The sequence below is a fragment of the Nylanderia fulva genome, unplaced genomic scaffold, assembly GCF_048542155.1.
Source record: "Nylanderia fulva isolate GAGA-0341 unplaced genomic scaffold, ASM4854215v1 Scaffold13, whole genome shotgun sequence".
Classification (NCBI taxonomy): Eukaryota; Metazoa; Arthropoda; class Insecta; order Hymenoptera; family Formicidae; genus Nylanderia; species Nylanderia fulva.
This window is the reverse complement of record NW_028189518.1, coordinates 4,338,357-4,356,112: the sequence shown is the minus strand read 5'-3', so window position 1 is coordinate 4,356,112 and position 17,756 is coordinate 4,338,357. Positions and strand designations below refer to the sequence as shown.

The window sequence follows — 17,756 nt, the reverse complement described above, 5'->3', positions numbered from 1 at the left end:
ACAATCGATTTCTGGACAATATGAACATCCGTAACCCTTTAAATCTTTTCTTTCTTTCTTTCCTATCTTCTTTTCTATCTTTTCTTTCTCATCTACATACAATAAACTTCTTATTTCGGTATAGCGTCGTTGTCATATCAGCCATATCCCAATTGGTTGCAATTTTCGCGAAAAAATATAATTTTTGGAATGAGATTGTTCGGTTTTCACTCCAAGAAATTTAGAGAGTTGGTTATTTTATGATTAGTTTATATATGTTTCATTTTATGTTAATGGGATAGTTTTAGTAGAGAGAGATAAAACCAAACAATGTTCTATTAATTTTTTATATATATTACTAAAATATGTCAGCATAAGATTTCCATTGCATTAAGTAGTTTAATAGGCTGACCAAATCCTTTATAAATTCTTGAATTTTAAAATTTAATAAATTTTATTTAATATACACCACATCTTACACCATTATTTTTTTCTAGAAAATATTTCAAGCTAAAGTCATGAAAATAGCGCGTATAATATTAATCAATTTAATGATATTTCGAACGTCAATCTAGCTTTGATGGTGTGATGGTACGACGGTTGGAAGCCGATAATTATTTCAATAATTAATTTTAGTTCCGCCCGTTTAATCGATTCCGTCCCCGCGGCGATAACAAATATGCAAATCGCTCGTGTACACCCTACGTCGAATCGGCGCTGATCCCGATTACGAACAAACTTCGCTTTATGATGCGATCTTATTAAGTTTAACTTCGACTAGATAAATCCGGTCCTTGCGAATATTGCAAACACATTTTGCCCCTTGAATGATTACTTACAATGACGATATTGAATAAAACGATGAATTGAATATTCACACAGATCTATATGAATCTATATAAATCTATATGATTTTCTCCGACCAATTAATTGATTTGCCGAAATTTGTCAATCAATACAAATGATTATACAGGATGTCCGGTAACTAATGGACCAACGATTACAAATGGATTCTTTGGTCAATTTGGGAACAATTTTTCCTCAGCGAAAATGTCAAAAAAGGTCATCATTTTTTACAACTTTCCAATATTTGTCATTATGTATCTTTATAACTAAGCCTCAAATGAAAATTTTATTATAGTAAACTCTACCTGAAATTAACTGAAGAATGTAATTATGTTAGACTTTTAACTCCAAAACGTTTAGTTTTCAAAAGACCCATTTTTTTCAATCGCTTATAACTTGAAAATTATTGACTTCTCAACATTTTTGCTAAGGAAAAATTGTCTCTAAATTGGCCAGAGAATCCGCCCTTAATCATTGGTCCGTTAGTTACCGGACACCCTGTATATATATGATATATATTATTCCTATAATTTTTTAACTAAATATTATTTGTTCAATATTTTCTTAAAAAGACTCATTATACATATAATTTCATTCGAAGGAGAATTTGTTATTGATTTTAATTTTAGAATTAAATTTTCTATTCAACATAAAAAATAAATTAGGGAAATATGAACGGAATTGATCTGAAATATTTCAATTTCTATGGATATATAGTAACAGATTATTCTCTTTATTTTCATCAAAGTTACATATTTTGTTAGCGCAGAAAATATCGCGCAAAAAGATGAAGAAATTTTTAGTAAAATATAACCTACTACGAGAAAAAACGTAGAACATAATCTAGTATATACATCGCAGTTATGTTTTGAATATATATTATATTATGTGACAGTGAACTTTTTTCTTTTTTATTTATCGGGCAGATTATAGATTGCATTGTGAAAACACGTAATCCGGGTGATGCGATGAGCGAGGATAGAACCTAAGTGATAGAACCCAAGCAAAAGACAATTAAACTTTCGCCAGAACTTTCAGGGAGCGTTTTGCATCTCGGTTTTACGGCAGTTAGCCCGAGGCGAGAGAAAGAGCTGGACCATCTACAGCGCTCGCTTGTCGTTCCATTTAAATGAAAATTAACCGCCTGGTCATCTGGTAGGGGGTAATGATCAATTTGACAGTGTGCGACTCGAGAAAATACGCTAGGGATCGAAAAGACGTCGCGTAATTTTATAGATCCTTTCGCAAATTGTAATTTATTGAACTAAAGTATTGAATATTTTCTGCGTCTCTATATTTTTCTTCCTCTTTGTTTCTATCTATATTTATATCTATCTTTATCTCCAGCTATAATCATCCATATCATATCATATAATTTTATCGCATTTATTTTATTGTGAATTTCTGTGTGTTCTTATGTTCTCTTATTAATATAATACATTGTTAAAATTATACATATAGCTTGAAAGCGAAGAGGAGAATTAAACACGGTAAGTCGCTCGATCTGCTTCTTGTAAAATCGCGTAAATTTATCCTCAGCTCTCAGAAAACTTGATTTCAATAACACGCGGCGTGTACGCGTTGGATCAATTTAAATGGCGAAAAATGGTGCGTCGGGATGATCGAAGATATTTTGAGAACCTGGATAGCGCGATTCAACGGTTTCGGAGGCAGCAACTCGGTAGCGAGGAATAGGAGGGTAGCGACGTGTCCTGTCGAGTGTTTTCGCAAGGCAGGAGTCGAACCCTTGGAAAAACAGACGCTAAATTGAAAGTGTCGTGTGCTATAAGAACGCGGGGTAGCCTCCTTTTCCGTCTATCTCCACATGACGTTATCGTTTGACATTTCTCGGGAGAGTTTCTTGGTTGCATAAATTTGCAAATCATATGTGATATCGACGAACGTTGTGCCAGATAAATGAATACGCACGTAAGTGACTATAATATATCCGCGAAAAAGAGATCATACTATATAAGCGAATTAATTATTTCATAATCCGGTTAGAGAATATACACAACTGACATGAAACCTTCGGTAAAATAAAAATGTGTATTATTAATGAAATTAAATTTTGATCTAAAGCTAAAAATGGATTATGTGCTGTATAATTTAGAATTAAATAATTTCTTACTATATGTTTATTATCATATGCTGTTCGTTGTATTGAAAAAAAAAAAAAAAAACGTTTTCAATAGAATTTTAAATAGAGAAAGGATTAATTATATCGCAATTGACACCTTCGGTAAAATAAAAATATGTGTATTATTAATGAAATTAAATTTTGATCTAAAGCTAAAAAAAGATTATGTGCTATACATATGACATACAATTTTTTTTTATTTAATTTAAAATTAAATAATTTCTTACTATACGTTTATTATCATATGCTGTTCGTTGTATTAGAAAAAAAACTTTTTCAATAGAATTTTAAATAGAGAAAAGATTGATTATATCGCAATCTCTTATTTAATTTTAACAATGCATTAAAATTTGGCCCGTACACAAATAAAAGTAAATAATTAAATTAAGGAAAGAGTCAAAGAAGATATTTAAATAACCGGTATTGATATTTTGCATTTAGCCCTAAATTATCATTTGATTTTGAGTTTTATTTATGTCTCAACAAGAATATATGAAAATATAAGACATTATATCTGAGAATTTAAAATATTCAAGAAACTTCCGTAAAAATGCAAACATGCAGGAAAAAATTCTGCGGCGCATAACACAGATATGAATATCTAAAAAATCAATAACTTTCACTTTGAATAAGTCAATAACTTCTCCGAATTTGGTCTATTTTAGCTGTTAATTCCTAAAATAAATAAATATTAAGAGATAAGCATATTTGCGAAATGACTCAGGCAACAAGCATCCGTCTATTTTGACGTCGAATAACGTCATTAAAGGTCAAATTCTTACGTTTGATAAATTTGCTGTTCTTTTATCACGCATTCTGTTTTGAATAGAGATATATATATCAATATAAGATCAGATAGAGATCAATATATTTGAGTGTCCGATTATGTTTAGATACTACCTGAATATATACGATAATATTTCGAATATCCATGAATTTAGGAATGTCCGAAATTTGGTAGGTAATCGTAGACATATACAGATTTATCCTAGCACTAGTCTTTCTATAAGATGTGCGGCCGTAAAATCTGAATCACACGGCCGTCTGCGACCATTCGTTCTCTTGTCACTGTCACCCTAAACATCCTCGACACTTGGCTCGAACCCCCGGATGAGCTGAGACACCGCGCGCATGCAACTATCACTCGCTTCCGCTTCCTCCGGGCGAGGTTTCCACCGAGAGATCACCACCTTAATCCTCGAGCTCGTTGTTCCGCTTGGTATCCGCGAAAAGTATCCGACGGCCGGTCCGGGGTCGCGGAAAAATTCCGCGTCGCGGCGTGCCGATTCGGAATTCTCTTCTCCGAGAACCCTCCTGGAAACCCTGCGCGAGTAGTCGAGGGCGTGACTGCTCGCGAGACTGGGACGCGATCATTGGCAAGGTCGTGACCAGGGCGGACGCACATCAAAGCATTCTTCGCGTCGCGTTCGGATTCGGTGCCGCTTTAAAGGCGGGGCCTTTGAAGACCCCGCAGCCAATCAGCGTCGGCCGACGAGCGGAAACCTCGTGATTTTTGAAAGCCGCAACGAACAGCGCGCAGCCGTCCTCGGGCAACTCGGAGCACTCCGAACCGCGCGCGACGCCGAGCTCCCCAGTGTGTTTTTACTCGGGGTTGAGTAAACTCCGGCCTGTTGTGTATCATAATACCGCGGCGTGCACACGCGGGTTACTAACGGGGTTAGCGTGCGTCCCGCGTAAGCGGCACCGAGTCGCGCCGATCAACTGAATGCATCTTCGCCTCTCCTACCTACGTCGCGGCATCTCGCGTACACCTACCGTCCGTCTTTCGTGTGTCTGGGAAGATTCCCGGTCAACAAAATACCACGACGGAGCAGCAGCATCCGCGCGGGGCGCGCCGCGAATTCCATGAGCCGTGTTTTTCGTCGTGGCGGCATCAGCTGAGCCGTGATTGCACATATAGGAATTACTATATCGATCTGCCTCGAGTTAGCACCCTTGGATCGAGGCGATATATGCAGTGACGAGTGCGCGTGCTCAAAAGTGCTCAAAGTGACGGGATACGTGCGTGAGATTTTTCATTATTCGTTCAAATCAACACTGCGAAAGGCTCAGGAAGATCCGACGCGTCCAGCTGGTGGGAAAACCAACCTATTCTCTCGGCGAATAAGAGTTTAATAATTGCAGTCTGAGAGAAAAGCAATATATATATATATATATATATATCTACACGCGATGAAATAGAGTCAACAATTTTGAATACATCGTTCTCTCGAAATCAAACAAACCGAACAGATTCGTCAATGAAGAAACTATCCGACGAAAAAAAACATGTGTATCGTGTAATCATCTCTCGATATATAGCAGTGGAGGAAAAACTAGCGAGCGCTCTAAATTAAAGACAATTGCTCTCAGTCTAGCTGGAAAAGGGGATTTTTCTCGACACACTTTCCGCGATTACCCGCTGACCTTAGGAAAGAGAAGATGCATACGCTCTTTGGCGAGCAGAATGCATACTATCGGCACGCGACGGCGGTGCCGGTGGGTATGGGCACGCCGTCATATCCGGGGGTGGGTGCCGCCCCGGCTTACTACGAACAATACAGCCGATACAGCGGCTACGCGACGGCCGGGTATCCCGTGTCGGGTATCGGTCAGCAGCATATCCATCACGCTGGGAAGGACATGGTGAAGCCGCCGTACTCTTACATCGCCCTGATCGCGATGGCCATACAGAACGCGCCCGACAAGAAGATCACGCTCAACGGAATCTATCAGTTTATCATGGAACGATTTCCATACTATCGCGAGAACAAGCAGGGCTGGCAAAACTCGATTCGGCACAATCTAAGTCTGAACGAGTGCTTCATCAAGGTGCCGCGCGACGACAAGAAACCAGGCAAGGGAAGTTACTGGTCCCTAGACCCTGACAGCTACAACATGTTCGACAATGGTTCTTACTTGAGACGTCGCAGACGCTTCAAGAAGAAGGACGCGCTGAAGGAGAAGGAGGAAGCGCTCAAGCGACAGGGTCTGGTCCCGGAGAAACGGGTGCAGGAGGATAACAAGTCCGGCGGGAACCAGGTTGCGTTGCCGCCGCCGGACACGCCGGCGAAGAAGCTCGGCACTCTGGAGAACAGCAACGCCGGTCTGTGCAAACCTAAGCGGGAACCGATAAACGATCACGCCGGCAATCATTGCATGGCTGCGGCGGTTCAGGCGAGCAAGTACGGCTTGCACAGCCCGATACAGGACACCAAGACGACGACGGCCGTAGCGGCGCCCGGGCAGAGCGTCATCCAGACTGCCCTGGGTCACCAGGTGCACCAGCCGCACCAGGTGCACCAGGAGCCGATTCAGGACGTGTCCATGGCTGGGCTGGATCCGACCAGCTTCAGCGTCGACGCGCTGATGACCACGCGGGAGAACAGCGGCGGTCTGATGACGCGCGACAATCAGCACCACTCGCACCACCCGCACGGTCTTCAACATCCGCATTCTATCATGAGCAGCAGGGAGTCCATGGGCAACGGTAGCAGAGACCTGTCGTCCGCGTGCACCACCACGACCACCACGACCGCCGCGGTAGCCGCGATGATGGCCACCACGGGTTACGGGCACACCAGCACGGTCTCCCGGGGTAACGCTTCGCCACCTGGTTCGATGTACACGCCGTACTGCGCGCCGGCGGCCGCCGGATACGCCATCATGGACCACGCAGAGTACAACTCGGCGAGAAATCACGCGTCCAACGCCGTGGGACACTCACAGTGGTATCAGGACGCCGCGAGTCCTGACACAGCGATCTACCAGGACACCCAGTCCCCGAGCTGTCAGCTTTACAGGTAAAGATAGATGATAAATTACAAGTTCATTACAAATAGATGATCAAACTTAATTTATCATCTGTCTTTTTACCTGTAAAGAGACAACCAAAACTTTTATGTAAAATAAAATTTCGAGATCGTTTCTCATCGTCTCAAATAATGCGCTCGCATTTTGTTTGAAAGGATGAGAAACAATCTGGAAATTTCATTTCAAATAAAAATTTTGGTTGTCTCTTTACAGGTAAAAAGACAGATGATATATTAAGTTTTGTGGTCGTTATTTGAAAGGATGAGATGATTTTGAAATTCTATTTCACATAAAAGTGTTATGGTTGTTTAATAAATTGCAAAATCTGTCTATTATGAAGATTAACAAATGATACCTATATATTAGTTTACATTCTGACGTAATATAATTTCATGAGTGATATAAGGTTGTTTCTTTAAAAAATATCAAGTAATAAAATCATATATTAAATTCTGATTTAATATTTCAGTATTTCTTTTTTAGCATATATACATTGATATAATATAGTTGTGAATTGATATTAGTTAAAATTTAGTTGAAAATAACGAGGCTTTTTAAACGTATCAAATATTAGAAATTAAAATCCATTAAACCTTTCTTCGTCAATAAAAAAAAAGAAAGAAAATATTTTATTACGTAAATATAAAAAAATATATATTGTAGTAGCTTTTGCAATACACACTTCGTACATTGTTAATTTGTCCTTATAAAAAAAGATAAAACAGCACTAGAAATTTGTATTATAACAGAATAATCTAAAAAATACAATTTTTATTATATAAATTTATATATATTAATTGATTTTATGAATACGGAGTTGTTATATATTTGTTTATATATTTCTATTATCTTTTCTAAATAAAAATTAAAAGTATAAAATTATAAGAAATTTTAAGAGGCCGAAAGCTTATAATTAATTAAAATAGTAATATGATTTATATTCAGATATAGTTCAACTTCCAAGAATAACTTTCTCCTACGAGCAATTTCTCCGTTGTAAATAAATCGTAAATAAATTGGCGAAAGTTTTTAGTACACACGTAGTGATTGTGACTTTTGTATGAAAGTTAGACAAGTTTTACATCGCATCACTCTACTTGAAAAAAATTGTTTCGATATAATTTTAAAATTTATATTTACCACTATAGTTATACATACACTCTCTACTAGATCCACTGTTTCGTACATAACAAATTTGCAATCTTATCTAATTTTTAATAACTCATACATAAAAATGGAAAATAATTTTTGTACATAATTTTTATAACATATCACTTTTATATCATTCCGTATTTTATTAAATTAAAAATTAATATTGAAATTTTTCATTCGAACATTGCTCGAAAAAATGTCGTTTTATAGTAGCATATTAATTGCATCAGTGAATTATTAATTTGTGAAGCTTAGACCTAGGAGATGCGTAGATTGAAAAAATTTCTTACAATAAAAATTAATATAGATTATTTAAATTGAAGACCATATATATAATTGTTAAAAAATATGAATTTCTTAATTAAATTCTAGATAATTAAGACTAATCACGCGATTCTTCAGGATACAATTTGATCTGCCGCAGGTCCAGCCCGCCGACACCTCTTTCGACGGGCGCGGCACCATCTCCTCCGCTATATCACAGATATTATCAAGACTGTAGTGCTGTTAACACCAGTGGAAATCTACCGATAACGTTACATAAGTACTGAGAATATCGAAATTCAAGGTCCCATCAACGGGACCTTGAAGAACACCACGGCGAGCATTACGATCCGGGCTTGGTTTACGTGAAACAAGAATGGATCCCCTCGACAGATGAACTTGCCAAGGAATGGAACTAGAACAAGTGTCACAGAGAGGAAGCTGGTAAATGATATTAAAAAAATGACGTAACTCTAGTTTCCTGCCCGTATCGAATCGTATCTTCGTATCACGGAAAATCGTTATCGGTAATATGTAGGCAATTAGCTAATGCGACGATTAGGCGTAATGAATCGTGAATGAATGTTGTTGAGGATAGTTTTGTGTGAGAAATAGCTAAAAAACTGACTATCGAGATTTCTTAGTGGAAAGATACGTCGGAATCTGCAATATTGCTTTTCTCATTTTTCTACAGGGTTGTAATATTTCAATCATTTTCAGTTGATTTAAAAGAGATTTGTTAAATAATGTTTTTTTTTTATAATTATTAGAAAATTTATTAGAAATATTATTAGAAATATTAATTGAAATATTTTTTTTTTCAAAAATATAAAGAGAAGATTACTAATAGACAACTTCCCAGAAAATTTGATAAGATTTCGAATCAAAGAATCTAAAAACCTGAATAATTAAAATCCACAGCTCCCAGAATAATAAAGATATAAAAGATGCATGTATAAAAAGGACTATAAATTTTAATCGGTAAATTTCCTCTTCCCTTTTTAACACAGTGAGAGATGATTCATCGCTTTTAATCAACGCAGCATCGTAAATTCGATAGTCGTACGAGTCGATTTTCCTTATTTCACTCACGCGGTAGTCTCCATTTAATGAATGGGACGCGAGTGAACGTCCGGGAAGAGGAAATAAACCGCGAATTTTGACTTAATCGTTCTCACCTGCGTAAACATCGCGTCACTGACCTACCTATCTGACAAATTTTTTCGGTCATCGTTGTCTTCACGCGCATCTGTGCAAACCGCCGTAAATTGCGCGAAGCGCGTGGAAATATCGGCGCGTCTCTGTTTGCCAATTGTCTGCTTCCGATAGATATTATAGGCGATAAGGACGAATCAAAGTCGTCGGCCCGGATTGATGTGGTTCAAATTTTTTTTTTTTTTGCCGAGTGCGCGATTTTTCACGGAATTCGCATTACGATCGCACACTATCCCGATATTTCAAAAATATGACTGCATGATTTGCTCACGTTTTTTTTGTTTCCTTCCGCCTGGATACCCTTGGAACGGGTTAAAAAAGTCATTGTTTGCTTTGCGTGGCGCGTTTTGCATCGAGTATTTCCCGATCCCGAAATGTCCGCTTTTTTAGCCGTGATTATTCCGCAACGAGTGTTTCCAGAATTTTCGCATTTAATTGCGACAGCATGTCGGACACATAACGAATAAGCGAGTTACAAGCAGCTCGGGGAACAAAACGGGTATACCGCCAGATTATTTTATTGTATAAGTAGAGATGATCTAATATTTTAATTTTTAATATCTTGGAACACAATGGAAGCTCCAAGAGAAAATTCATGTCTCTCTCATAATATAATATGCTTAATAGCAATGATTCTCTCGCAATCATTTTTATAGCAAACAGGAACATTTTTTAAAAATTGTCTTACAACAAAACAACACACTCGTGTGTATTGTTTTGTATTTAAATATATAGTTTAAAATTTATACGCGATATGCATTTTAATCGATAAACATTTTAATGGAAAAACGCGATAATCTACATGATTCGAAGCATTTTAGTAATGTCCCGGAGTGCAAGGAATAGCAAAGTTACATAATAATAATAATGTATACAGTATACTGTGAGAAAAATTAATCGTGATCTTATGTTTTCGATGTCGATGAAAATTTATTCAGCTTTAGTCTTTTAGCCTCTAGAGAAGTGTTTAAAAGTGTTCGAACACGACGATGAGATGGTGAAAAGAATTGTAAAAAGAATAATAGATTTAGCGATTAGTGGAATATTGTACTTTCTTCGTAAGGGATTGCACCTCGTTCTTGTGCATTTAATCATGTGATGACTTTTCTCGGTGCCGAAGAATCGCGCGGTATTCGAGAAAGAGCCGAAATAAAATATATATATATATATATATATATATATATATATACATATAATATATATTTATTAATCGCGCGTACATTAAATACGAATCATGTGAATAATTAGCGTTTAATGCTCGAATTGATTGATAATTATATAAGCGATCAGATTTCTGCGTGTACATTATTATGAGATCGAATATACATATATATACATATATAGATAGAAATAGATTGTATATATAGATTGAAACATTATAAATGTATAAATAGACAGATCTATACATACATACATACATACATATATATATATATATATAATATATACACATATATTACATATATATATTATATATGTGTACGTATATATGCATATATATATGTATAAGGAAAATGCGCGCGTGCGCGTTTATTGATATTAACATTATTATTATACTATTATACGTACCAATACACGTAGGGATGAGTACGTCATGCAAATGCGAACACACTTACGAAATAAACGCAAAAATCTCAAATAATGTTTTGTCTCTCTCTTTTAAACCCACCACGAAAGCCGCTTGCATCATATATGCATCGTTTTATTTACGAGGCATGCACTTGCAAAGGTATTATTAGTGAAAACGCTGGATGTTTATTGCTTGCCATCGCATGACATCGTGTTTGGACGCGAAATATGTTTTTATATTTGTACTTATCGGTAAAACTATATATCGGCGGAAATATTGATGACCGCGCTGTGAAAATAAGCTAAGTATGCGTAAAAATAACTCGACGTTTAATTGTTGCATCGTCGTAAATTTGTTCGAGAGCGCATCGCGCGCGTTTATTGTTTCATATTTATCTTTATTATTTGACACAATTTAAATTCGCGTTTTGGAAGCAAATATTAGAAGAAAGAGAAAAATGAATATCCCCCCAATTTTCCATTGTTATGATTCCAATTGTTATAAATAAAGATGACATCAAGAACAAAACAAAATTAGAGCAAGAGGATTTCACTGTTCCAAAGAAATGTAATTTATTCATGTAACGTTAAAACTTTAAATTCAAAGTCTCTAAAATATTTTCTTGTACAATTTTTATTTTATATTTTTAAGAAATATCATTTATCCGCACGGTACTACTATATATGTTCCAAAATAATTCTACATAATTAATCTCTCACATTAATTCTACATTCTTCATGACAAATGAGTAGCAGACATTTCCGCGTAAAATCCAAGCAAAATTGTTGGCGATGAAATGATAGAGCTTGCTGCGAATTTCGCAGAATCCTCGATAGATTAATGTCGCGTCTCGTAACACGCGAGAGCGGAAACGTTTATACTGCTCCAACATCCAACCAAATCAAATCGACATTCCGCCTTTTCGCTGGATTTATGATGGTTGCACGGATCTAATACGTAGCACATCCGCCTGCTTTTGACACCCGCATGTTCTCGATCTGCATCAGCCCGCGATTAATTTTAGTAGCGATTCGAGAATCGTTATTCCGTCGACAGCAAATTGTGACGATATCGAAAGATAGTTCAAATCAGGTACCGAAATATCGAAGCTGCTTATCTTTTCAAAGTAGATATCGAAGATATATAGTAGTTGGAAAAAAGGACGTATAAAACGACATAAAAAAATATATTCGATCCTTATAAAGGCTTAAAGATGATTTAGCGATGGTTAAAGAGCATAAAATAATTTCTTAAAATTTTAGAGAGAATCGTGTACTTGGAAATTTAAAAATATTATTATGGGAACAGAACACTCGAAGGTATTAAAGGTATTAAAACGTCAAATTGAAGTTCATCCTCAAAAAAAGGGACGTAGTCTAACAATCGCGTATACTTTTAAGAGCAAAATCCGAGGATTAAAAATGTTTCGAGTCTAAAAATATGTATAATGCGTTTGCCTGAGCATATATAAAAAGCGACTTCGAAAACTCAGACCTGCATATTTCCGGTGAAAAGGAAAAAAGGGAATTTGCATATCCCTAAGTAGAAGGAACAGTGTCGCTTGTTCGAAATTTTGACATTGACGTGGCGGCTATAGCATGTAGACTAGTACAGACACTTTATCTTTCGGCAAACAGATTGACGGGTTCGGTCGAAACCCTTGTTCTTAAACCCTCCTCGTTTCATTCGGAGCACGCGTTTCGACAGATGGGGTTAAGTCCGGTTCTGGGGCGGAAGAGAAGCCTTTTGCAAAACGTGCTTTTAAATCGAATTTTATACCTGTTTTCGCAAAACTATAATATATGAATATTCGTTCAACTATATAATGACATAGAAAATGTTATTGCAATAATGTAGTTTGTTAATTAGTTTCTAATTTAATATACATTGATTTGCAAAATAAATTTACAAAATAATTCTCATGAGCCAATTTTATATATTATGTAATTAATATATTATAAAGATTAGATGATAATTTTAATTATTTAACAAATTTAAGCAATTTTATTCTCAATTTATTAATATAGATATACGAATGTTTCAACACTTTTATGAATTATTGTATATTTGCCTTGTACATTTCACGTATATTAGTCTTTTCGTCTCTTTGAAGACTGATGTGTAATTATTTTCCTACAATTATTTCGTGCGTAAGTAATATATATTTTATTTTCAATTATATAACAGAGGTAAATAAATATTTAAAAATACGTATTAATTGTAGGTATATGTTTGTTACATTTACATCGATCACGTAAATTAATGTCAGTGGAGCGAAAACCAAATATGTCGAAAGAATTATTTGCACTGCGCGTAAATGCTCGCACACCATTATTGACTTTTCAATAATCCACGCAAACACACAAAATTCAACCACCCGAGGTAGGTACTGCGGATGTTAAGAACCGCGATTCGAGGGTGAGAAAGTCAATGCAGCAGCCCCTCTCGTTCTTTATCTCCACGGTAAACACTTTACGATATCCATTCGAGGTTGCTCGCGTGATAAAATTTTTCGCTCGAAAAAAATAAATATTGTAATAGAGAAATATATATAGAACAAAGTTTAATATTTAACATATAATAAATAAAATATATTAATTTTTTTAAACATTTAAGGGAAAAATGGCGCTTAATAAATTTATGAAAAATTACTCAAAATGCGGTGGCATCAAAAGTATTATACGATGACGGGTCTTTTCATTCTTTCCATTGTGATAAAAACATCAATCTTAAAGTTAAGCACAAAAAGGGTAAAAATGTGAAACACATGTGACGGTGCCTAGCGAAAAAGATGTTTTGTCAGGAAAATATACTTTCTAAAAAAATGTTTAGGCGTTTAGGTCAACCACATGCATCGTAAGCACAGCACGAAAGAGAATCGCTTGGAATGCATTTCTCAGAATCACTTTCTAATTGCATCGTGAGGAGGATATAATCTCTCAAAATTTTATATTTTTTTACATCAACATAGGATAATATTGAATCGATTTATAAAACATTATTTTCCTTGTTATTTAACAAAATAATCTAAAAGAATAGAGCGCGCGAGATATTTGCTGGCGACAAAAGATTTTCGCGCCTCGAGGTGAAGCGAAATTTCGGAATTCGAATTAAATTCGAGAAACTCGCGGCGCGGTCTCTCCCGATTATTTCGGGATTACAAAATCTCCTTCGCGCTTAGCGTGCTTCTGCCTAGCGCGCGTCATCGCGTCTTCTTCTTCCTTTCCTTTTTTTTTTCCTACCCTCCGCCTTGCGCGTAACCGTTGTGGCCATATTAGCGGTGCGCGCAATCATCAATTTCGAGCGAGGAAAAGACAAGTAAAAAGAGTTTGGCTCCGGGCCTTACTCAAACAAACATTTTGCTCGACGCAACTGACGTAGGGCGGTACGGATATGTGCTCGCGCGTTCCCTCTCTTTGTCTTATGAGCTCGCGTGGAAACGCCGATGTCTTTTTCTTTCCGCTCTTCTTGCTCGCGGTGCTCCCTTCTTACGCGAGATCGTAAACCAAAGCCACGCTGTATGTGGGAAAGTCCAGTAGCGGTCGCTTGATTAGTTTATCTCGGGAGAATGCGTGAATAAGTCTGCAGAATATGATTAGATAGGATTTTCAAAAATAAAATTATGCATAGTGTAAACAAAAGATAAAATCTTAGACATGTGCAAAATAGGTGTGGTGCAGACAGATGAATAGTCAAAGAAATGTAGACATCAGTTTTCTAAGAAAGAGTAATGATTGTGAAAGGTTTTAGTGCACTAGAATTTTGAGAAGATTCACAAAGAATACAAAACCCAACAATAGGTACAGATTAGGATCGTCCGAAGTTAAAAAAAAGAGATTAGGATCTCGCTAAAAGCGCGTTCAAGAAGTGAATTATACACGTATAAAGCCTCATGAAATTCGTAAAAATTTTCTTCAATATTTTTAAAAAAATTCACGAAGAATACAAAACCCAACAATACAGATTAGGGTCGTCCGAAGTTAAAAAAGAGAGATTAGAAGTGTTTAGTTCAAGAAGTGAATTATACTCGTATAAAGCCTCATGAAACTCGTAAAAATTTGCTTCAATATTTTCATATATCCATGCAAAAAATAGAAAGGGAAGGGAAAAAATGTATAATGATGATCGTATTCCACAATCAATTTCATATCAATCAATTCCATATAATGAATCTGAATTGATCAACCTCAGACTACACTATTTCACCACAAATAAAAAGTATTGTATATCGAACCTTCCAATTGTTAAAATGGACCATGCATGTATATACACATACATCCATACAACCATCGGTATGAAAAAAAGTAATATAGCTGCAGGCTCATCGTATCAGCTCGCGTAATTCGAAATTTAACAGATGTATTTCGTTATGTCGTAATTAATTAATACAGGGAGCGCAGAGAAGAGCGGGAGAAGCGGAGTATCGTTGTAGGAGAAAGAGACGGCAGAGATGAAGAAGCCCGCATGGCTGCTGGCGGGTAAAGGGCGAACGGCAGAGCGAGCGCAGGGTGAGAGGCGAAACTGCGCTGCTCCGCCGTCGTCTGCCCGTTTCAGCGGAAGGATGACAGGTGCGCGGTTTCCCAGAGACCCGCGGCAAAACGCGGAATCGCACGCGCTGGTAGAGAGAGCCGTGACCTAACCGCGATACACACACCCTCGTACGTACGTATACGTACGATCCGCGTCCTTTTTCACTCCGCTTCCATCCCTTTCGCGGAAATCAACGGCGAGAAAGAACGCGACTGGTGGAGATACGAATGGAAGAGAGGCGGATGGAGAAAAAAAGTGCGAGGAAGGAAGAGAGAGAGACAAAGGAAAAAAAAAGAGGAGACCGACGAGGGATGTAGACCGGAGGGTGACAGAGATGAGTCCTGGAAAGCGATGGACCAATGGAAATTGATTCGCGTGCCGGTATACAGGAAAAATCAACCGATGCGCACAGTCTCTCCCTCAGATAACAATTGATAGAATCGGAGCAAACTATTATATGTGGAAGAAGGGGTTTGTGCAAGCAAGAATGGACGAATTCAGCGGTGGACCGATGCAGGGGATGCATGTTGCAACACGGTGAGTACTGCGAGTCAAATCGAGAATCGAAAGATCACATTAGTGAATTGTAGTTAGCGTTTCTTATACTATTTTGCTCTATTTTAGAACCCTTTTAAAAAATTGCGAAATTACATTCGATAAAAAAGACGAAGATTTGATTTACATTTGCACGTACCAGATTTCTCTTTATTATTTGTTTAACAAATCTCCGCGAATTTTATTCGAAATCCCTTAACGTAAATTGACAATAAACCTCTGCGCGCACACTATATTATTATATCGCAAAATGTCGGTTGTCCATCTCGATAATACTCAAACGATATCTCTCATATTTTGTTATATCCATATAGACGATCCTGTCTTTGTTGACTCCTTTTGCAAAGCCGGATATGCGCGCGTAGGGGTAAAAACAACGGGCTCCGTTGTTTGCTCTGCTAATTCATCGCTTATTTTTCCGGACGTTGTCGCGCACAAGTTTCTTGCCGCATCACGTAATCGCGAGCTGCACATCCGTGCGTATGTATCGTTCGTTGCAACAGCAGCAACGCGCGCGGGAAATAGCAGGGGGAAAAAAAACGTAACGGGCTATCTCGCAGACGGGGACGCTTCGTAGAAATATAATCGAGAGTATACGCGGAAAGAAAAATAGGGAACGCCTCGCGGCGTCGTGTTTTCGTTGAAGAGTTTTTGTTCAACGGAGACACCTCGGAGAGAAGAGGAATATCGAATTAATATCGCGGATATAATTCGGATGTAGAGATACAAAATCGAGGGAGAGACGCCGATATGGAGACTCTTCGCGTATGCGGCCTCTTTACTTAATCGCGCGCTTTAACGCGAAACAAAGTAAATAATTGGGTCGCAGAGAGTCGCCGAAAAATGCGTTATTATGACATTAAATGCTAAATGGGGCGCGCCTTGTTTACAGCCAACCATCGAAGCCGTTTTACCCGATAAATTCGTATTTAATTGACACATCTATCTCTCGATGGCGAATAGAGATCCGCCGGCACCGGAAGCGTCGAATGCACTTCTCTCGTCCCATACACGCATCCCGTTCTATAGTGCGCCCGCGGCTGTCCCGCGACACAGGCGACACGTAATTCGAATTTGAAATAGGCAATTAATTAACCGCAGTGCGAACACTCGCTGCGCGCGATTCAGCTACGCCGAATTATAACACGCTCGTGAATACTTTATATATCCGAGTGATGCAACGCACTTTGTATCATCCGAGCAATTTTCCCTCATTTACATATTATTTCGGGTACATTCCAAAGCAGGAAACCAGTTGATCAAGATTGGAGTAATACATTCGATGTCAAAGCGGATGGAGCGGTGTATACGTGATTAAGAATATAATATTATTCATCTATATAATATCACATATTATCACATAATAATGAGAGCGTATATAATTATTCTACACAGAGAGAATTTTTATTATTTACCGCGATACAAAAATTTACAATAAGATATAAAATATGTTCGATTAATTTTACTATGTATATATTAATATTTTTTATCGTGGGAAATATTAATCAGAGAAAAACTTATATAATAAATTCTTCCAGTATTATCCCACGGTACCATTTTCAGGCTAAATTCTCTGTACAGTCTAAAAATGAACGCGGAAAATATTTGTGTAAAATATATAAATTCATTTGCATCAGCACGAAATACGTATTGAAAGGCAAATAAATTGATATTTTCGTCGTTATGTCACAT

At 37.3% G+C, this 17,756-nt stretch overlaps 1 protein-coding gene and 1 long non-coding RNA gene across 5 annotated transcripts in view; both read left to right on the top strand.

Moving 5' to 3' along the window:
* Nucleotides 1–17,756, top strand: part of LOC114932622 (uncharacterized) — a 56,323-nt gene that overhangs the window by 23,297 nt on the left and 15,270 nt on the right. The gene's annotated exons all lie outside the window — the stretch shown is intronic.
* croc (forkhead box protein crocodile) lies at nt 3,443–11,051 on the top strand. Of its 4 annotated transcripts, none has more exons than XM_085479817.1 (2): nt 3,443–6,768; nt 8,333–8,489. In XM_085479817.1, exons 1-2 carry the CDS (start codon nt 5,408–5,410, stop codon nt 8,430–8,432), a joined length of 1,461 nt encoding a protein of 486 aa, XP_085335943.1. In that variant the 5' UTR covers nt 3,443–5,407; the 3' UTR covers nt 8,433–8,489. The 4 variants fall into 4 exon arrangements, with proteins under 4 accessions (XP_085335943.1, XP_029160743.1, XP_029160744.1 ...); XM_029304910.2 differs by having other exon boundaries at nt 3,444–6,768; nt 8,415–11,051; XM_029304911.2 differs by having other exon boundaries at nt 3,444–6,768; nt 8,303–8,366.

What these genes read in the sequence shown, in the direction of transcription:
- croc (XM_029304909.2), top strand. Translation starts at nt 5,408, where the DNA reads ATGCATACGCTCTTTGGCGAGCAGAATGCATACTATCGGCACGCGACG. An exon ending in CCGAGCTGTCAGCTTTACAG is followed by an intron (nt 6,769 to 8,354) that starts GTAAAGATAGAT and finishes GATCTGCCGCAG; the next exon opens with GTCCAGCCCGCCGACACCTC.